Source organism: Biomphalaria glabrata, chromosome 6 (genome assembly GCF_947242115.1).
Source record: "Biomphalaria glabrata chromosome 6, xgBioGlab47.1, whole genome shotgun sequence".
NCBI lineage: Eukaryota > Metazoa > Mollusca > Gastropoda > Planorbidae > Biomphalaria > Biomphalaria glabrata.
The window spans coordinates 3,966,311-3,989,967 of record NC_074716.1 but is presented as its reverse complement, the minus strand read 5'-3'; the positions used below and the strand labels follow the sequence as shown (position 1 = coordinate 3,989,967).

Below are 23,657 nucleotides of genomic sequence, written 5' to 3'. Positions count from 1 at the left end.
CAAAGTTTCATGACTCCAGTGACGCGAGACAAGCGTTCAGTTTTAAATAAAATCAATTTGATACTTTATGAACATGTTATTTGCAGAGATTAAGCTTATTGCTGATTTAGGCCTAAGCACAGATTTTGTTGCAACTATACGGCAAAGGGAATTCAAGAAAGGCAATATTCTTTAAAAGATATGATGGATCCTTATGATACCATAGAAATAAATGAATTAACATAGAGGCGGCATAGGTGCTCGGGGTGAGTATCATAGCGGGACAGCGTGTGTCTAGGTAAATAGACATGGTTTGGGGCCTCTTGATGAAGAATGCAGTTTTGAAGGACGTGGTCAGCCTTCTCTGGTAACACTCCGCAAGGGCAGATTTTCAATTGTCAGCTTCCGGAACATATGTTGTCTCATTCTGTTGTGTCCGGTTCCGATGCGAAAAATTAGGCATTGGTCGTGTCGGAATAGTTTAGGCTATAATCGTCTCTCTTTTAATTCGAATGAGAACATGTCCGTTTTATTTTGTTTTTGTTTATTGTATTCACTATTACTATTAGTTTCTTCATTTCTTCCGAATAGCCATTATGTATTCGTCCTCCCATATTTAGAAAGTGTGTCAGACTTCTCATTGCCGTCTATTTCAATATGTGCTTGTTTCCTTGCTGTTGTTGAAGAGCTTTACAAGGCCTGTTATGAGGTGGGTTTTTTGTTTTTTTACGTAAGAGGCATCAGAGTTTTTCAAGCTTTGGAGGACTGTTTTTGCATGGGTCAAGAAGACAATCTGACTGTTCGCCCTACTAGGGTAGTTTACTAGCGAGGTTACTACTAGTTTTAGTGCTCTCCAGTTGCAATTGTCTTTTCTCATTTTTCTCCCTTGGGCCATTCAAATGAATTGCATCTCCTCCATTTGTGTTGGCTTCTTGAGATGGTCCCTCCGTGTAAACTCTGACCTATAGCTTTTTAGGGTAAACCATTTGTAGAAAAGAGTTCACCAACCGTTTGAGCTCTGTTGGAATGAAGTACGATTTTTTGGGTTATATTTTCAATACTGTCTCTAATAGAGGGAAGAGAGCGTTGGATGGAATCTTAATGTATTGTTTAGAGGATTACAGAGTTATATTTCCTAGTTGGTACTTCTTTTTCTACGTTCCTTTTTTACCAAAGCTTTTCGATTGCTCAGATATTCTTTGATCAAGTTCTGCGGGATATATGGTAGTGGATTAACTTTAGTAAGAAGCTTTTTTCTCAGACGTTGTCTAATCCTTTTTCTTCTATCTCTTGTGTGATGAAATCTTCAGTACGTAGAATATTTGACTCAAGGATCCAACTGAATCTGTTATTCATTTCTCTTTAGTTTCTTCATTTCTTCCGAATATCCATTAGGTATTCGTCCTCCCATATTTAGAAAGTGTGTCAGCCTTCTCATTGCGTCTATTTCAATATGTGCTGAAGTGGCCGAGAGGCCAAGTGCGCTTGAACTTGGCTTGGCTTGGCTACCTGAGCGCCTAAAGGCAGTACGGAAAACCAACTCCTAGATACCCCACCCCCCTCCAACTGGTCCACAAATGAGATTGGACCAAAGCGCTCTGAGCATGCTATAGGCATGAAAGTAGCGCTACATAAAAGCTATAATAATAATTTCCATAAGTTTGCAGTAGCTGCCCAGTTTGTTTCTTTGTTTGACGTGCTTTAGTCTGGGGATCGAATCGTGATGGCGTTCTTCCAGATGTTTTGGATTCCGACTCATTTCTAACTTGCGTTAAAGATTTGTAGCTAGAGAACCCCAATGAAGCAGCATCTCATTAGAGATTTTATCTGGACCCGGGGATTGTTTTGGTTTGACGACCTTTAGGGCTACATCTTACTCCTTCATTTATAGGCTATTAATCATGGTCATCAGCTCCGGAAGAAAAGTGTGCCATACGAAAAATGGCCGGCTCCTCTACCACCAAAGCGAAAGCCACCTTGACCTGCGATATATGTGGACGGTATTGTTGCTCCACAGCCACATGAAAAAGTGTTCGAGATGAACCATAGTCGTTCTACGACTGAAGGAGGCCAATGAATCATTCCTTAGGAGGAAGCTGGTTTGCTTTCTTTTTTCCCCTTGGATTTCTGCGTTTGCATCTTTAATCCTGATTTCATTTACATGTCCTACCCTTTGGAAATACTTCATGAATTCGTTCGCTGCTATTTGCCTTTCAAAGGTTTTGTTGTCCTTTTCTATAACTGTAGGAGTTATTTTTGTTTTCTTCCTGATTAAGACATTTTGCAATTCGACATAGCTTAAATGCGTCCGTCTATTTGTACATTTACCTGTTCAGTTTTTCAGTTTTTCATGCCAACATTTCTCTCTAATATTGATTTAAGAGCCTTAATTAACGTGACTAATAATTTAAAAACATTTTGAATGAAAATCAACAAACTATCGCGGGGCCCCCTCAGGCGCAGGAAGTTGCACTACTCGCCCCCCCCCCCGGCCGCCGGCTCTGGTTAACGTAATCTTACAAACTTTAGTTCTTATCAATAATAAATAACATTTATTTGTATCAATGAGAAGAGTGAAATTTTTTGTTCTAGGATGACAGATCATCCTGTTTGGTTCCCTGGTTGTTAATTTTAATATAAATGCTTTTTTTCTTTCTTTTTTTTTTATCCTACTTAACTCTTTCTCTCCTAATTGACGATACCAGCGTTGATTCCACCAGAATGTAGTAAATAATTACGGAGAGAAAGAGTTAATGTCTAGAAAAAACTGAAAAAGTAACTTTTCCAATTAAAGTCAGATACACATGTTGCATTTTTAACCTGAATGTTAAAGTACACGCCCTATTATAGTATATATTTTTTAAAGACTCGTTATGAAGTCAATTCCAGCAATTGCTCTTCTTCCGCGTGCGTCAAACTTTCTGACATGGATGTAGGCCCTATTGTGTCAGTGCTAAACCGATATCTTATCCATTGACTATTTTTTTGTTATTAATATCAGGGAAACAGGTTTTCAAGCCCATTTGATTTGAAACTTTTTTATAATTTAATTTAATTTATCAACTGAGCATAATGTTTAAAAAATCAGCATAGTTAATGAGGTGCAATGCGTACCCCATGGGCCCCTTCAAACCATCCCCGTAGGCCTACTCTGGGGGTACGCGTGCCTCACTTTGAGAAACACTGATGTGAGCAGGTCAGGCAGGCGCGAGTGGGAGGGCCTATTCTCTGCTGCTCAACATTAAAATTTACCAACAGTAGGCAGATGTTAGCGCTACTGGGTGGGCTCATCTGTGACACCTCAGTCTACGACCAAGGGGCTAGAGTCACCTAAGTAACCAGACATACTAAACTAAACGGAAACAAGATAACAAACTTTAGTTTACGATAAATAAAACAAAAAGAAACTTTATTTACATGGAATCAAATAATAATAAAATATAATATATACACTAACCACTATAAACTACCTTCTAAATCTACGCCACTACAAACACTAACTTGACTAACAAACGAACCAAAATAACTAACACAAACTGATCAAACCAACTATCTAACTAAATCACTAAAACTATTACACTAGACCTAGATCTACAATAAACTACAATAAACTAGTCTAGATCTACAATATTCTACTACTATACTCAATCTCAACCAATAACTCTAACCCTAAAACAAGAACACTTTAAGTCTTAGTACCTTACTAACTAGACTAAACTAATTACTAACTAGCTAAAGCAAGAAACAGACTATAACTAAGCCACTAATAAGGCCACACTACAGAAACAAAATAACACTAGATTCTAGCTTCCCTAGAATTAGAATAGATCTAACAACAGTAGTTATAAACAGCAGCTCAAAGCAGCAGTTAAAAGCAGTAACACAGCAGTTACACAGCAGTTACACAGCAGTAACAATAGCCTGCAAAACATAAATGCAAAACTATATTATAAAATATTCTATTAGGACTGATGGACGCCGCCATCTTCAACACAACATGTTGCCAACTATTATGACAAATAGTCCAGTAGAAAATAAAATAACTACCTTACACATAGTATAGATCTAGTAAAAAATATAAAATATTTCTACACTTACAGGCCGTCCCAGGTACCGGAATAAAAATATAATTAGATGACAGACCACAACGATCTTTAGCTGTCGCACAGACAGATATGGTACTGACCACTGGTCAACTGTACACTGAACTGTTTTAAAACAGCGTGGCATCACTTTTTATACACAAAAAGCGGAAGTACTAATAAGTTTGGCACTAGCCTATAAAAATAAAATATATAAAGATATAGCTCTGGGAGCGCAAGCTCACATTCATCCCGCCTTAAATTTTTGCGTCCTCGCAAAACAAAATACTAACAAACTACTTAAAATGCATTACATACATACTGCTGACATATTCTACCATCAAAGAAAATACACACTAAAATCTATTTCACACAAAATATACATCTCCATGACATGACTTAGATTACATTGCTTTACAAGGACAAAAGCAAAAAAATATACACTTCATCAGCTAAAAACACCAGAAAATACTCTTGATTCTGTACATTCTCAGATAGGTACAGCAACTACTAAAAAAAACATTACATTGCCTTCCAAAGGCAACAACAAAATACTGTGTAAAATGTATTACATTTATCTACGTCATGGCCTCCAAGGCAAATAACATAACGAGTACCTTGACGGCAACATCGAAAATTAACATGACTAGAAAAATCGTACATACAGCATATTACTACAGCAACTACAACATTCAAGCACAATATTGGCTTTTGAGAGCCCAATAAAGACTTACAAAAAACTTATTGGGTTGCAACACATGCAAACACCCATGGAACATACTCAAAAAAATTAATCATTATTCAAAATACATAAAAGCATAAATACAAATTAAAAATAATATGCATAAATACATTAAAACAAGTCAAAGTATAAAAGGAGCCACACAATGCACAGTGTGATAAGAACATATAAAAAACATTTAATAAAAGGGAAAAAGACACGACAGGTTTGCTCTGCTCTTGACGACTTCTACATCTCTGGCCGGTCCACCACCGCTGTCCAGTAGAGATGACCAGCGGCTGACACAAGACACCCAGTAAGTGAGGAGTGAAATCCAAGTGGTTTGCAGAAAGATGACGTGGAAGGCTTTCTTCATTGGCGACCTCAAGATGTGAGGGCCATTAAACCATACGTTGCAACTGGGCGGACAGTCGTCCTAATTGGACAAACTGGCCCAGTTGTTTATAACACAGAGGTGGAAGTGGGGCACCTCTGTCAGTCCAGTACATGGCTACTTGCAAAAAAACCCGTGCTGGAACTGTCTAAGTTTTGGTAGTGTCGCTTCACACATTCAGGCCACCAGCAACTGCGAATCTATCCATATTTAGTCAATTCACCACAGGAAGATAAGGACTATAAGGCAAGCCTTCCTCTTACTGATAAAGTCGATAACACCTGCTTGTTGGGATTCATTGCCGTAAATACATACATAGCTATTTCCAACATTGAGAGGATCGTCCTCTGGTGCTGACATGGCTGGTGAAAGTCGAACACTCTCACCTAATGGATGGCTGGTACATGTCATCCGCTGGCTCTAGCCATGACATCTCTCGTCTGTTGATGCTGGGCAGACATCTCTCTGCAGGCATGGGGATAGATGCAGACTTCTCTCCTCCTCTCGGATCACTCTTCCGAGGCACCTCCACATCAGCCTGGGACCGCTGCATCCTTCCTGCCGCTGCTGCCATTCTGCCACCCTAACCTAACACTTCAACTCTAACCCTAACCCACAACAACAAATACTAACTACCTCACAACGCACTACAACAACTTCCTAGAACTACATCCTACTAAAACTTCTAGGCCCCACACTTAAAACAACAAATAACAGATAGCAAAAAAAATAAAACAAAACTCCTACTGCAAACTAAACTATCCATATCCTAAAAACCTACAACAAAATAAATTCTCTAACACTGATGCCAAATCCTAACACCAATGCTACCCTATTCAATCCTAACACAAGCCCTAACGAAGCCTAACAAAAGCCTAAATCAACCTAACAAAAGCCTAAAAGGAACCTAACAACAACCTAATCTAAAAAAATAATGTGCGTCTGATTACTTAAGCACAGATCCCACTTCTGACACCAAAAAAATGTGAGCAGGTCAGGCAGGCGCGAGTGGGAGGGCCTATTCTCTGCTGCTCAACATTAAAATTTACCAACAGTAGGCAGATGTTAGCGCTACTGGGTGGGCTCATCTGTGACACCTCAGTCTACGACCAAGGGGCTAGAGTCACCTAAGTAACCAGACATACTAAACTAAACGGAAACAAGATAACAAACTTTAGTTTACGATAAATAAAACAAAAAGAAACTTTATTTACATGGAATCAAATAATAATAAAATATAATATATACACTAACCACTATAAACTACCTTCTAAATCTACGCCACTACAAACACTAACTTGACTAACAAACGAACCAAAATAACTAACACAAACTGATCAAACCAACTATCTAACTAAATCACTAAAACTATTACACTAGACCTAGATCTACAATAAACTACAATAAACTAGTCTAGATCTACAATATTCTACTACTATACTCAATCTCAACCAATAACTCTAACCCTAAAACAAGAACACTTTAAGTCTTAGTACCTTACTAACTAGACTAAACTAATTACTAACTAGCTAAAGCAAGAAACAGACTATAACTAAGCCACTAATAAGGCCACACTACAGAAACAAAATAACACTAGATTCTAGCTTCCCTAGAATTAGAATAGATCTAACAACAGTAGTTATAAACAGCAGCTCAAAGCAGCAGTTAAAAGCAGTAACACAGCAGTTACACAGCAGTTACACAGCAGTAACAATAGCCTGCAAAACATAAATGCAAAACTATATTATAAAATATTCTATTAGGACTGATGGACGCCGCCATCTTCAACACAACATGTTGCCAACTATTATGACAAATAGTCCAGTAGAAAATAAAATAACTACCTTACACATAGTATAGATCTAGTAAAAAATATAAAATATTTCTACACTTACAGGCCGTCCCAGGTACCGGAATAAAAATATAATTAGATGACAGACCACAACGATCTTTAGCTGTCGCACAGACAGATATGGTACTGACCACTGGTCAACTGTACACTGAACTGTTTTAAAACAGCGTGGCATCACTTTTTATACACAAAAAGCGGAAGTACTAATAAGTTTGGCACTAGCCTATAAAAATAAAATATATAAAGATATAGCTCTGGGAGCGCAAGCTCACACTGATGTAGATCATTTAAGCAGGCCTATAACCCAGTAGCATATTGGCCTACTTTAGCCAACGGCTGATACCTGTGCTACGTTGAAATAGCTGATATATGTATAGGCCTACATTGCCTGGAACAATTTTAAAATCCATCAATAAAACGGCCCACATTGCTACGCTGCCCCACCCCGATCAAAATTTTCTAGCCCTCAACTTCTGTCACTTTCAATATCATTCTTCAGTCGAACGGCCCGAAACTCTTCTATTATAAAGTATGCTAATCACTTCTTTGGCCTATCAGTTTTATAGCCTTAAATTCTCGTCGACTGCATTATAAAGCCCAACCAAAACTATTTTTTTAATGTAACGCCCTGCCTCAATTTTCAAATTCATTTTTAAAGAAAAATTGAAATGTGGTAGATCTAGATGTATAGGCCTATAGAGTTGTTCGGCCATCCCAGATCTACGCCGTACAGTTGAAGAGGCCGTATTTTGGGACCAAGAGTGTAGATCCTATGTCCTTACTTCTAAGAAATATAGAATCTAAGCACAATGACATATACTTCATATAGATAGGTAGACTTAGTCGTTTTGGTGAAACTATTTTATAGGTCTGTGAGTACAATACAAAGTGACCTCCCTGTTTCGGAACTTTTCTGCGAAAAGAAACATTGAAACGCCTGAGGCTAGAAGCCGACTTCCCTTAGCGATTGAAAAGTAAAACAGTCATGCCTATCGTAGCTGGATATTTAGCTGAGCAACAAAGGAAGAGTAGCGGAGATGTTGCTACCGAATGGGGACTTCTTGAAGAATTATACAATAAAAAGTAAGATTTGTTATAATCAATGTTCTAAAAGTTTTTTTTTAACGTAAGTCTACTACAGTATAGAGATTTAGACTGAAAACAATCGTAACGTTACAATCCATTTCTTCTTTCATTCGTGATTCATCAAATTTGGGCGATATTTTCAATTTTGGATATTATTTTAATGTTCGATCTCTAGTCTAGATGTACTATTCTATTTAGAATACAGCTAGAATCTAGAAATTTGAAATCGTTTTACATCTAAAATCTAAGACTAATCAAGAATCAAGCCTTCAAGGTATAAATCTAGAATAGATCTCTAGTAGAATCTAGACTATTCTAGACTATTTATTAAATTTAAAATTAATTTTTTCTATAAATTGAAATTCTATATTATTCTAATTATTATATTTAGAATCTAGATTCTAGATCAATAATAAATTTTATAAATTACTATTATACTATTATATATCAACTATTAATACTATTTTTTTTATAAATACTATATGTATGTGAAGTATGTGATAGTGATAATATACTTATTATACTATAGATGAGTATAGTTAACTATAGTATAATAATAATAATTATAATAATTTAGATAGTAATAGATTCTAGAGTGACAGAGTCTAGATCTAGTGAATAGACTACTCTAGAATCTTTATAAAATTTATATTTAATGTAGTTTCTAGCCAGAGTTTTCATGTCATTAGAGAATGACTAGATCTATTACATGATACTACCAACACCGTCTAGCCGGTAGTGACCTTGTGACCTGATTACTGTAGTGATAGACAGCGCGATGGAGCCACTTGCGTAACATTCTTCAAAAGGGTCCTTTGATGTAAACTTTTACCGGTTTATCTAGATTCTAGATCTATTAAATTTATTATATAGATATCTAGATTTAGCTAGATCTAGAAATCTAGAGCGTAAGACTGTTACAGACTTACACTAACAGTGTTACACAGCTTACTCTTACTGAGTCTTATGAAGCTACTCTTAGTCTTAGTTTAGATAATCAAGAGAGAGAGATCTAATTTTTAAACCTTAGATCTATAACCTAGATCTGGACTTAGACTTGTATAATCATCACAATTACTGTATTTCCATTTCTATCACAATTAGTTCCCTCCTATATCTTTGCTTTCTCAAGTGTCTAATCCAAAGTAAGGCTTGTATAATCTATTGTTATAACTGTTGTGTGTGTGTAATCAGCTAACACAGATAAGGCAAGGGAGTCAACCGTGATGAATGACAAATGGCACTGCAGCAACGCTTCGGGAAACTTCTGTGTTGTATTGTGATCATCCTGAAGGAATGAATGAGGTTCATTCATTTTCAAGAAGGCCTTCGGGGACCCTATATAAAGAGCAAAGGTCTCAGAGCCTTGACTTCACGAGTTACGCTTTATGATTTAAGATCCACTCCGAACAGTGAGTCCAGTGTGAAGTCAGTCTGGTACATTTGAATCCAGTACAAGTCCAGGATAAAGCAGGGAGGCCAGTAGAGCTTGGTACTGCAGTGCAGAGTTGATACGGCAGTATAGTTATCTAGGGTGAAGCATCTGTACAGTCATTGCTATGTGTTGCCAGTTGTACAGTATTGGCTAGGATTTATTAGACATTAAAGACATTTGGAATCCTGAGTTGTGTTGTCAAGCTCTTAGTTGTGTCCTGTGGTGCAGTGTTTGTTGAGAGCCTGGATAGTGAGAGTTGTTACACTAATATTCAATGTCTAAATAGTTATTTTGACTGCTCTACTTTCTGGCTTTTGATTCTTTGAAGATTGTGATGCTAAACTTGAGATAGTTGTCTGCATTATCTCTAAGATTGAATTTTTAAAGTAAGATTTTAAATTGTTGATCTAAGTTATTTCTGTTATCAAGATATTACGGTAAGATGTGTGTTTATGTGTGCACAACAGATGAATCATTTCATCTCAAAGCTCATATGTCCAGGATCTTGCATTTTAAATAGTCCTCAAATTATATAGTCGGTCATCATGTCTTAGTGGCTATGTCCTTGTCTTCTAATCTTCTAAACTAGTTGACTAGTTCTAATCCCTATGGTGGGGGTCAGGAAAGGTAAAATTAATATATTCTTGAATTCATTACACCAAATAAGTTATGTGCAGTAGAACAAGCTAATAATGATTTCTTCTGGTCATATGTATCATATAATGGGCTCATCTGATTGGCCATGAAACATATGTTTTTTTTTTTTGTATGATAATTCTATTAATCATTAGTACTTTGTAAAAAAAAAAAAAGCATAACTCTTGCAGAATAAAGCATATAAAAATCAATCCAGCAGCTGAACCATAAAACTGAGATTTGAAAAAATGAGTTTTTGTGTGTAATAGATAGTCTTGGGTATTTAAAATTCAACGAATAACTACAATGGAAAGGGTTAGGTTATTAAATTACCAAACCTTGCACTAGGAAGTGTAATACAACCCTTACTTAAGAGTCCTAGGAAAATGTTATTGTATTGAATTTCTGTACACAACAAGCTTAAATTTGGCTTTGTTTAAATATCAACAAAACTAAAATACATCCTCTATCAGAAAAGAATAGAAAATGAATCATCCTCTAAAGTGTAAAAATAAATTTCTAAGTACATGAGTGCTGATTGTCTTTAATATTTAACTTAAGGATTTTCAAATTGGAAGTCATCTTAAAACTTTATTTGAACAATTACCATTCACTTTGGATCAGTAAACTGAAGTACCACTGTCAATGAATAATTCGTTTTTGCCCCCTTCCTTTTGAAGAGCAATGTCTTAGTGTGAATGTCATTAAAATCACTAGATTTCATGAAGATGTTTTAAAAGTAATATTTTACTAATTCCACTTCAGTGTTAAAGAAATGTTTTTAAGGCAGGTTCTCAAGAAAACATTTTACAGGCTAACTTTCATGTGTAAAGTACATTTTCACTTGTATAAGTTGCCCACTGTTTCTGTTTTTTTTTTGCGTGTGTGCAAAATATGTTATGCTTCTTTGTGATTAGGTCTTGGATTCAAAAAGAAAAGTGTGCTCACAAAGACCTTCAGTTTCTTCTTTTCACACAGATTTATCAAGCTGAATGGCTGAAGAGCTGTTGTTCCCTTAGTACCTAGTTATAGTCTTTCATAACTAGGCTCCAGCATTTTGTCACTGATTTTTCTTAGAACATTTCTTGTAAAGGCTGATCATCTGTCATCCTTATAAAAACCTCTTGCTGTTGAATAAAAATATTGAAATTCATAATATTTGCCAAATTAAACTTCAATGGTAAACAGTTTCTGTCACTTCCTGACAACTAGAACAAATTTTCCTGATGGTTCTTTGTTTAGGATTTCTTTAACTGGGTTAATTGTTCAGGTTTATTTCCCTTTTCATCATCCTTCCATAGTATTCATAATTATTTATTGAATTTTTTGAGAATATTAATATTAATTATTATTAATAGCTAGTGGCAGTTTCACTTGAGGCTTGTTTGACAAATGTTTCTCATTGAGGCTCTTTTGTTTTCATCTTCATGGAAATGGTTTTGGAAAAAGAAAAATTTCTGAAAGAATTAACTCTTTTTTTTTTTTCTTATATTTCTTCAGACTTTGGCATCAGTTGACTCTAAGGCTTCTACAATTTGTCAAAAATCCTATATTTACAAAAGGAGATGGAATCTTTCGAGTAAGTAATTGTCAATCAGTAAATTAACATTTTAGCATAAGAAAATTGAGAATGCAGTTTCAGCTAAAAAAAAAAAGTCCTGGTCACATTTAAAGGTTTAATAAGTTGATTTTTTTAATTCTCCTTTTGAATTTCACTATAAAAATTAAAAGTTGCTGGGTTTAAATAAAACAACACTCTTGTTTATTTTCCATAACATTAATTACACAATTAAACTTAATTAATCTATTCATTTTTCTTTCCTCTACAGCTGTATGAAAATTTCTTGTCAGACTTTGAGCATAGGTAAATCCAGTCTTGTACTTTTGTAATTGATTACGAAGATCTAATGATAATGAGTACTTATTCTCATGAATTTCTTTTCACTTGCCAAAATTTATTTTATCAAATTTAAAGCTTCATCTATTATAAAAGTAATACTTTTTTTCTTTGCTCTTTTCTTTTTCTTAGAATCAATCCATTATCATTGGCAGAGATCTGTGTCTATGTTGTTAGACAAATTCATGGTAAATTCAATTTATTCATTTGTTAGGGTTGCACATTTTAAGTGTACTTATTAAAGAAAGAAATTATTTTTTAAAGGTTTATTTCAATGGAAGTAAACCATGTTGATCTTTGTGCCGAAAACCCAAATATCTTTTAGAATTATTTATACAGAATTATTTAGTCATGGAGACGTTCACCATAAACCAAACAATGTTAAGGATGCTAAATTGAACTTCCAACTAAATATATCAGAAATGTACCATAATTTTTACACGAAGCACTAGTTGGTCTGTATTGAGATTATTTTGTGCAACAAATGTAAGAGCTTAGAAAATTTGATTTTGCAGTGCTATAAAATGCACATTAAGTATCGTATACCTTTTAAAAACTATGGCTACAACATGAAGCTAGCCATTTTTTCACCATTAACGAAGTTTTCTTATTCAAGATGTTACTACTTCGACATTTTATTTTATTGGTCCAAAAATGAATACAATTCAGAGGATATTCCTATACTATATATGCATTTACAGGGACATATGCCCTTACTCCAATAACACACTATAAAGGGTTACTATATTGTTAGGAGTATGTTGTAGGCTCACTTTATTGTAAGGAGTATGTTACTGGGTCATTATATTGTAAAGAGTAAGCTTCACGCTGTGTTGAATAAGAAATAGATGTCATAGTTAGTCATCATTGTCTCAATTCAAATGTTATTTTTGTGTTAGATCCCAAGCAGGCTATTGAGTTCTTGGAAAAGCTGAAAGAAAAAGTGAAAGCCAGTGAGGAGGCCAAAGTGCTGTGTATGACAACCATGGGCATCATTTACTTGAAGAACAAAGACTTCCCTCCAGTCAAGGTAAACTAAGACATTTTACTCTGGTAAACTAAGACATTTACTCTGGTCAACATAAACTAAGACATTTTTCTCAACTGATTGGGTTTTTCCCCTTCTCAGGCTCTCTGTGGGCTGGCCTTACCTTAAAACTTTTGTCATCTTATTATGTCAGTAGTCACCTCCCTTTTTTATTTCTTCATAAATGCTTATTATAAATAGGTGGGAATTTTGTGCTATGAAGCCAGTTGCCATGAAGTTGTATCTATTTTTTTAATTTCTTAATGAGCAACTAAAGATTTTCAGAATGTTAGAAGTATCTGTTTGTTAAGGGGATAGATCTTGTGACATTTATTCTTGTTTAAAAAGTGAGACCTATTGTTTATAGAAGATTCAACACTGACCTGCTATGTCACAACCTGTGGAAGTTTAGACGAATAGATCCTTTCCACGTCAGAGGTCGTGACGTCGCATTTCAGTGCTGAGGCCTTCTATAATGATTGGTCTAGGTTTAATTATGAATGTTTTTCCTAATTTTTAGAGCTCCTGTTCATTAACTACTTGACTTGATTTTCTGCAGGCTCTGATTGAAGAATGTGAAAAAATCCTAAATGATATTGATGGAGTGACCACTGTCCATGGAAGGTTCTATGAGCTTACCAGCAATTACCATAAACTGATGGGCAACCATGCGCAGTATTACCAGGAGGCTCTTAGATTTTTGGGTTGCACAGAGTTGAATGTAAGATTTTTAAAAAATTTGTTGGTTAGTTATTGTTTGTTATAGATATTTGTTCTCAAACTTAAAGTGCTAATTTAATGCTTATGATGAAAACTGCTAAACTGAATTCTCTAAGATTTGTATTCATCTTGTTTATAGAACAATGACCAACAGTATTAACTTAAAAAAAAAAATAATAAAAAAAACAACCTACTAGACTTTTAAGTTCATGACTCTGTACATTGTTCTTCATAAACATAAGTCTGGATTATTACCAAAAGGCTTTTTTGCCAGCCTTATGTCTTACTAAAGACAGCAGAGAATCTATAATCATCTTCTTTTTTGAAGGAACATCTGTATTTCATAAGATAAGATATATATAATTTGGACAAAAAATATTGGTTTATCTTACTTTATAATAAAAAGAAATTTGTTTCAGAAGATAGGCACTAAGCCAGTGTTGTAACGAAATATAAATTACTTTGTATAAGCATTAAACCTTTATCTCTAATTTCTATATTTATAAACTTACAGGAACTAATTATAAGATTTGATAGTAAAGTTTCCCTTTCAGACCTTGTGATCTATGAGACAGATGATGTATAGGTCATCTGTTTCTGTGGCTCATTGTTAAAGAGTGTGTCATGCGGCCGTGCAATGACCAACCGCCTTCACTTTTCCCCAACTTATGTCAGGTACCTAGTAGAGCTGGGTGGGCTTTTGAAATTGAAAATCCCAGTCTTCACCTGAACTCGAACCCGGGGACCCATGGGTCAAAAGCCAAGAGCTTTACCACTCAGCCACTGCATATCCCAAGATTTGTTAAGATTAGCTTTGGTGTATCTAACAGGACATGCCTAGAGCAGAACAAGTTGAAAGAGCTTTCAACATTGGGCTAGCTGCTATCATTGGAGAAGGTGTGTACAACTTTGGGGAACTTCTGGCCCATGACATTCTGGCCTCTCTTAAAGGTTCCGACAAGGAGTGGCTCGTGGATCTGTTGTATGCTTTTAACAGTGGGGACATTGACAAGTTCACTGCTCTCAGGGAGAAATGGTCCACTCAGGTCAGTTGTATTCTTCATTCATGTCACATGAACTAAATATTTTTTTTTAGTCAATAGCTGATGTTAAGATAGAATTTTTTAGATTTTTTTTTTGTTCCATTTTTCATGCTCTAGTTCTAGTCTTAACACTTTTGTGGGCCTGTGTGGATTATCTAGGAGGTATACGTGTTGCTTTTAGCCGCTCACGAAACACAAATCAGCTCAAGCAGGGATTAGAACTCGAGTCCCCTTAATAGGCAGCCAAAAATATAGTGTAACCATTTAGCCATGCATCCCACAATTTACTTACTTTCACTTGAACAGATATAAAGGGAGATATTTTGATGAGCAGGTTTAGGGGAAGCTACTTTGACTTGACCAGATATAAAGGGAAGATATTTTGATGAGTAGATTTTAGCGTGGGATACTTTATCATATCATGACCAGATGAAGACTGTTAGTATTGTTACGATTCTCTCTCCTAATCAGGCCTTCTGTAAACACTGCTAAACACAAACAACACATCAAGAACCTGATAACAAGACTCCAAATAATCTGGTACTTTAATAAGGGTCAAATCAAACAGCCAATACGACACAATTGGCAACACAGTCAACTGCTACAACGTTAGACCGTATATCACCGTACTAAACTCATAACTCTACTGTCTCTTCCTGGCTGACTAACAGTCCCGGTCTCAACGCTCTCCGGTCTTGAACTGCCGCTTTCCTACACACTGTCTCTGGTACACGCAGGCTTATGATCAGATGACCATAACAGTGGTCATATTTGCGTGCAAAGTTCATGCCAGTACTGTCCCTTGCCCTTCGATGTAGCACGCTAAACTGTATTGCTGGCCTGTGTCACAAATGTCAGCTGATCACACACAGTTAACCCTTTTTTGTCGCGAATAGGGTTATAACAGTATTAATACTGTTTGGCCACTTGTTTAATAATGAAACTGCATGACCTCATCTATGAAATAGAAAATAAAAAAATGACTCTGTATTGCTTTAAATGTGCAAACTACTTTTGAAACCATAAACGATGTTGATATTTGTTCCTCTACCAGCCTGACCTTAAGGCCAATGAAGTGGTGATGCGTAACAAGATTAATCTACTCTGCCTGATGGAGGTAAGGACTTTATCAAAGCCACAAAGGGGATTTATAAAACGCTATTAAATGACCTCGGGTTATCAGCACATTTATTAAATATGAAATTATTTTTTTACACATGCTAGTCGTAGTCCTCAATTGCTTCAACCTTTGCTGTGTTATTTTTAAAAAATATATGAAATGCCTAGAATATATTTAAAAAAAATATTTTGTATGATATCTTGAGCAATGCCAATTCAATTGACTATAAGATTTTTGTGTTTTCAAAGCTGTGTGGCTCTTACAATACAGTTAGAAGGTTATGGACTTGATTTCTAGGTTCTACCAAAATATTCCATTCATAAATAAAGCTTTGTGAACAATATGGCCTAGGACTGATCACAATACAAATGGGATGATTGTAATGAGAAACCAATTATGTTCATTTTAGTCAGACTGTACATTTTTGAATTGCCTTCATGTTATAGTGTACTAACTGGGCTATGGTCCAATCTTTGTTGTGGACATGTGGGGGAAGTGGGTATCTCGAAGAAGGCTTCTGTTTGTGGCAAACACAACTCTCGATTTCCCTTTATAGGTAGCCAAGTGGCTTATACCACTCAACCACATATCTCACACTTTAATCTAAAATAAATATTTATTCTTTAGATGACCTTTCAACGACCAGCCACTGACAGGCAACTAACTTTTGATAATATTGCTCAGACTGCAAAAATTGATAAAAACCTGGTAATTTTCTTTTATTTTTTTTTTTAATACAAAGACCATTTTGTCAAGTTTATTTACATTGTTGAAATTGATTTCTTAAAATATTGTTTTATGGTTTAATATTTAATAGTATATTTACTTGTCTATTTAATGGTAGAACAGTGTTGAATTGGGCATATAATGATATTGTATAACTCCAGGTGGAACTCCTAGTTATGAAAGCCCTAAGCTTGGGTCTTGTCCGAGGCTCCATTGATGAAATAGAGCAAAAGTGTCACATGACCTGGGTGCAGCCCCGAGTGTTAGACCGTAAACAGGTAAAGCTATTATATACCTTTTTGAAAATGTAATATTTTAAACAAGTAATGATATGTGGCTACAAAACATGAATCTTCAAAAGCAATATTCTTAGTGTCCCCTTTATTTGAGCATAACTCTAGAAAGCAACTAGATTGTTATAAACATGTTAGTTGAAGTAAACTAGATTGTTATAAACATGTTAGTTGAAGTAAACTAGATTGTAATAAACATGTTACTTGAAGTTAACTAGATTGTAATAAACATGTTACTTGAAGTTAACTAGATTGTAATAAACATGTTACTTGAAGTTAACTAGATTGTAATAAACATGTTACTTGAAGTTAACTAGATTGTAATAAACATGTTACTTGAAGTTAACTAGATTGTAATAAACATGTTACTTGAAGTTAACTAGATTGTAATAAACATGTTACTTGAAGTTAACTAGATTGTAATAAACATGTTACTTGAAGTTAACTAGATTGTAATAAACATGTTAGTTGAAGTAAACTAGATTGTTATAAACATGCTAATTGAAGTTAACTAGATTGTAATAAACATGTTACTTGAAGTTAACTAGATTGTAATAAACATGTTACTTGAAGTTAACTAGATTGTAATAAACATGTTACTTGAAGTTAACTAGATTGTAATAAACATGTTAGTTGAAGTAAACTAGATTGTTATAAACATGCTAATTGAAGTTAACTAGATTGTAATAAACATGTTACTTGAAGTTAACTAGATTGTAATAAACATGTTACTTGAAGTTAACTAGATTGTAATAAACATGTTACTTGAAGTTAACTAGATTGTAATAAACATGTTACTTGAAGTTAACTAGATTGTTATAAACATGCTAATTGAAGTTAACTAGATTGTAATAAACATGTTACTTGAAGTTAACTAGATTGTAATAAACATGTTACTTGAAGTTAACTAGATTGTAATAAACATGTTACTTGAAGTTAACTAGATTGTAATAAACATGTTACTTGAAGTTAACTAGATTGTTATAAACATGCTAATTGAAGTTAACTAGATTGTAATAAACATGTTACTTGAAGTTAACTAGATTGTAATAAACATGTTACTTGAAGTTAACTAGATTGTAATAAACATGTTACTTGAAGTTAACTAGATTGTAATAAACATGTTACTTGAAGTTAACTAGATTGTAATAAACATGTTACTTGAAGTTAACTAGATTGTTATAAACATGTTAGTTGTTATAAACATGTTAGTTGTTATAAACATGTTACTTGAAGTTAACTAGATTGTTATAAACATGTTAGTTATAAACATGTTACTTGAAGTTAACTAGATTGTTATAAACATGTTAGTTGTTATTAACATGTTAGTTGAAGTTAACTAGATTGTTATAAACATGTTAGTTGAAGTTAACTAGATTGTTATAAACATGTTAGTTGAAGTTAACTAGATGGTTATTAACATGTTAGTTGTTATAAACATGTTAGTTGAGGTTAACTAGATTGTTATAAACATGTTAGTTGAGGTTCACTAGATTGTTATAAACATGTTAGTTGTTATAAACATGTTAGTTGAAGTTAACTAGATATGTTATTAACATGTTAGTTGTTATAAACATGTTAGTTGTTATAAACATGTTAGTTGTTATAAACATGTTTGAAGTAACTAGATTGTTATAAACATGTTAGTTGGAGCTAATTACTAGATTGTTACAAACATATTAGTTGAAGTTATTGAAAACTGGTTTTGTGACAAATATTGTCTCATATACTTATTATCATAATATCTCATATTGAATAGCTTGAAAATGAAATGGTTGCTTTATTGATTTCGCTCATAAGATGGATGTGTTGGAGCCTAGTAATCAGAAATGACTGTCACGAGATGGATACAGTGATAATGTGTGCTTGTTTTAGTTGATCAGTATTGTTATTGTGGGCATAGAAAAAAAAAACTGAGTGACTTAACTTGTAGCTTGAAACTTTTTAACTTTTTTTCAGTCTACAATAGCCTCTTATTACAGAAGCGTAAAAAAACATTAAGTCAGAGATCAGAGGTGAAAAAGTTTGTGGAGTTTCTTTTATTTATAGAGACTCCAGTGATCTTTAGAATGTTTGCTATTAATTAAAAGACTAATTGACTGTTCTCATTTCAAACTTTCAGATTGCAAGTATGCAAGTACGACTAGAACAGTTGGGTAAAGATATTGGTCTCATGGAACGTCTGCTAGAAGATACAGCTCATGATATTCTCACTTAGTGGCAGACATTTTTATTTATCATTTAACTGAATGTTCATCCATCGAGTTTTTTTTTTTTTTTTTTTGTTATCATTTTGTTTTTAAATCTCATTTTTTTTCTTTTGTCCAGTCACAATGCAGACATGCCAGGAAAAAAGTAATATTAATTTAATCTTTAAAAACAACTCATGTGACCCAGTAGGAATACGTAAAATGAACTTAGAAGTTTGCTTTGGACATTTTTGGATTTCAGTAGGTCTTTAAACAAGTGGGAAAGAGCTTTCTAAAGATTATATTTTATCTATGTACCACATAAATACACTTGTAATAAAAATATTTATAAAAGAATAGCTCCATAAAAAAAAAACGTATTAATATAATTGAGTTTTAAGAATATCATATGTTGGTTAAAAAAAATAATTGAACATTCTCATAGTCTGTCTGGGTTTTTATTTCAAGAAATCATTCTGTTTGCTTAACAATATACACACATTTTGAATGTTTGTTTTTTCCCTTTCTAAAAAAAAATTTAAGCTAGTAATTTTTGGTAACCTTTTATTCATCGGGTCACATGTTAAATATTGTACTCATGAGAGTTAACTATTAGCAAAGTCTAATAATCACCCAGTTTAATTGCATTTCTTATGACCAAAGTCAGTGTATACAGTAAAGGATAAGTCATATCCAGATTAAACTGATACAAACACTTTTGATTTTAGTCTCTGTTTTTATTGTGTCCACACGGTGTCACAACCTGGCAGAACCTGCGACGCCACTGATCCCAAACTGTGTCAGATATTTGCCATTCCCTTGGACACATCAGCTGCGTGGAGATAGGGGAACTGCTGTGTGGGCAAAATCATTCCGACCATAAATAATACCCCTTCCATCTTGTTGTCTACAAGATAAGCCACAGTTGTCCTATGAGTGATGGAAGGAGGCCAACTACCACTATTAGATCAAAGTTTACTAAAACTAAAAACTTACAAAGTAAAGTTATAGAAATTGGGAACATTGTAACATTTATCTGGATTAAGACACCATAATGAAAATACATTAGTAAGCTGCCTGGTTGTGTGGTATGCACTCTGGACTTTCTGTCTGTAGTCTCCATGATCCTGAATTTGAATCCTGACCTCTGTCTTTCCCCCGTCATCCTGCAAGAGGGTTGAGCATCTTCAAATCTGAAGAAACATCCAAAACACGTCAAGCATTTTTACAAACAAGTTTTACACAGTACAGAGGTACTCAAACTTTTTTTAAGTACAGAGGTTCTCAAACTTTTTTTTACCACAGAGGTTCTCAAACTTTTTTTTTTAGTACAGAGGTTCTCAAACTTTTTTTAGTACAGAGGTTCTCAAACTTTTTTTTTGTTACTACAACTAAAAGACAAAAAAAATCTGTGAAAGCAGTATTTGTGGTATCCTTGTTTGAACATTGGTTGTTTGTAGTCCTGCCTTCTATTGGATCGGCAGGAGAGCCGCTGGTTGCCCACTTTTACGGTATACAGATGTATGCTCTTCAAAATCAACACTAGCAGCTGGGAAAAAGTGGCACTAGATAGATCCACTTGGAGAGAGAGCATAAAGGAAGTGTCTCGGATTGCAGATGCCATACACAACAGCAGCAGAAAGAAGCGTGAACGTGAAAATGCAATGGCGCCTGGTGATTACTTATGCCCAACCTATGACCCCAGCTGTGTATCAAGTCACAGAAGAAGTTGCAAAGGGGAAAGATTGTCTCTCCAGACGTAAAATGCCACAGTGTTTGTAGTCATCATTTTTGGATATTTCAATAAGCTACTCTTGAATTGTTGTTGATACGTCTGTGTTTGAAATCATTGTCCACACACAAAAGAGTTCAACACCCAATCGGAAATATCAAAGTGAAGAATGCCTTTAAATCTTTGGTTTAGGTCGTCAAAAATAGTACATAATATACATATTAAACTGCATAGAGGGGCGAGTTGATTATTATTAAATTTATTTGATTGGATAAACTGGCTTTTAGCGGATACATCCCAGGGGGTATGCGGACCACAGTTTGAGAACCTCTGACATAGTAGTAAAGTAAAATTCCCCTTTCATACCTTGCGATCTATAGGGTAGATTATGTCAAGATAATCTGTATCTATGGCTGACAGATAGCAAGGGTGTCATGTCACCAGAACAATGACCAGCCTCCTTTACTTTCATCTCGGGTACCCATTAGAGTTCAGTGGACTCGAAGGGGGCATCCTAAAATTCCAGAATTCACTGAGACTTGAACATAAGACCTCTCAGTTTGGAAGAGAAACCACTCAGCCACCACGACCCAAGTTTCATATAGATCATGAACATTTTGTTTCATTTATCAATACAAACCATTGTTGGCCTTCACATGTGTATTTGACTATTGTAATGAAATTGACAGAATACAACCAAGGCTCTCCACTCTTTCCAGTAGATAGCCATCCCCAGAAATGTATCAAAAAGGCAATATGCACAACTCTTTCTAATGGTCCTATCAGCTTTTCTTATCTTATATAATACAGACGTTACTTCAAAAAAGAAGATGATTAGGCTACGTCATGCATTTAGTCATGCATATAACCAATTACTTAAATTCTGCCAAGTCACTGGTTTTCCTGGCTAATTGTGATTTTACTGAAGGTGTTACTCTAGACAAATGTTAATATTTGTTTGTTCTGAATCCTACTGCTCTATTTTGTGTCTGTTCCTGTTTCTTAATGTTTTCTTCTGATGACATAAGCCTGATTCACATCTAGGCTATGTGAAAAGTCTAATCTGACCAAAGTGTTATTTCTCTCAATATGTTAAAACTATCTTTGCTTTCATCATTGTATTTTATTGTTGAAATCTGAAATGAGTTAAAATTTTTAGAGTAACACTATAATGTTTTTTAAGACTCCATGGATTATAAATTATGTGTGTACTGTATTTTATGTCTCAAGAGGCAATCTTTTCCCCTTTGAAATCCTTGATACACATTCACCAATATGGGTTCACTATTCACCTTCATTTATCTCTTAAGGCTGTTGGGGCACCATGCAAGATTTGTTGACCGTCTTTCTCCATTTCTCTCTGTCTTTAGCCTTGGATAGAACCTCTTTCAATGGCAGGCCTGTCCATTCTTTGATGTTGTCTTCCCATCTGTCTGCCTCTTCTTCTTTTTCCTGGTACTGTTCCGGGAAGGAAGGTCTTTGCAAGCCCCAAAGACCTTGTAATATGGCCATAGAGTTTTAGTTTTCATTTTTTACGATAGTTAGCATCGTGGGGTCCAATCACTGCAGTAACCCTGTCTCTAATCTCTTTACTTGTGATGCAGTCTTTACATGTGATACCTAGGATCCTTCTGTAGCATTTCAATTCCATTGCTAGGATCCTCTTTTCTAGTTCTACAGTCAGCGCCCAAGACTCGCAAGCATCTAAGATAGGGCCATGACCAGGAAGCACATCAATCTGATGGAGGGCTATGCCTTTGTATATTATTCTGACTTTTGCAAGTGCTGCTGAGGACTGTGTAATTTGGGCCAGTAGTTTAGGTTTCGTTCCCTTATCTGAGACCATAGCTCCGAGGTATTTGAAACTACAGACACTTGTTAGCTTTTCAACTCCAATGCTGATGCCCCTTTTAAAGCCTGCTGGCTATTGGTCATAGTATGGGTTACATGCAACAATGCCTCTTGGGAGTGGATGACCTACACCTCTCCTACCCCCCTATTAGATCACCAAACAATATATCTTGTGGAAGTCAACCCTGTGGCATTTTTGGGGGTAATTATTATTTTAATAATTTTTAGACCTCCCATTTCATTCAAACTAATATCTTCCTGGGTTCAAATCCAGGAGCACCAAAACAATAGTCCAGAACCCTACCCCACGACCAGACTGCCATCCTGTCTATGTAGCTTAAGTTTTATTTGTGTTGGTGACTTTTAAAACTTGTAAGTCTACATACCTGTGCCCTACATTTTTTATCATTTATTTCATGCTTTAAAAAGTCTTGTAAATTGAGATCTTGCTTCTGATACATTAGTTATTTCTTTCTATGGCATGTCTAATTCTACATGAGATTTTCTTTTTTTTAAGTTTGGCCTTTAATTTTATTTACTAAATCCTTTGCGGACCTTGGTGTTATATTCTGTCTCTGTTTATACATAGTCAGTCAGAGCAAGTGCAACAAATAGGTTGTTATTTTTATGATGTTAAAATGATCCATTTCTTTTTGGCAAGAGATTTTGTTTTACTAATAAGCAGATTATTTATTGCATATCTTAAAAAAGTTTAGTAGCACCTAACCCTAATATGCATATATTTTTTTTTTACTAAGAAGCACTTTTCAGTTTTTCAGATCATTACATGCAGCATCATATACAAGTTAGACTTTCTTGAGTATCACTCTAATATGTTTTAAACTATATATAAAGAATATGAAATATCGTAGAA

At 34.7% G+C, this 23,657-nt stretch overlaps 1 protein-coding gene across 1 annotated transcript; it reads left to right on the top strand.

Moving 5' to 3' along the window:
- Window positions 1-7,940: 7,940 nt before the first annotated feature.
- LOC106061707 (26S proteasome non-ATPase regulatory subunit 13-like) lies at window positions 7,941-19,920 on the top strand. The gene is made up of 11 exons (XM_056033546.1): window positions 7,941-8,111; window positions 11,686-11,764; window positions 12,015-12,049; window positions 12,215-12,270; window positions 12,982-13,112; window positions 13,669-13,830; window positions 14,660-14,875; window positions 15,927-15,989; window positions 16,620-16,700; window positions 16,880-16,996; window positions 19,134-19,920. Exons 1-11 carry the CDS (start codon window positions 8,014-8,016, stop codon window positions 19,227-19,229), a joined length of 1,134 nt encoding a protein of 377 aa, XP_055889521.1. The 5' UTR covers window positions 7,941-8,013; the 3' UTR covers window positions 19,230-19,920.
- The last annotated feature ends 3,737 nt before the right edge of the window (window positions 19,921-23,657 follow it).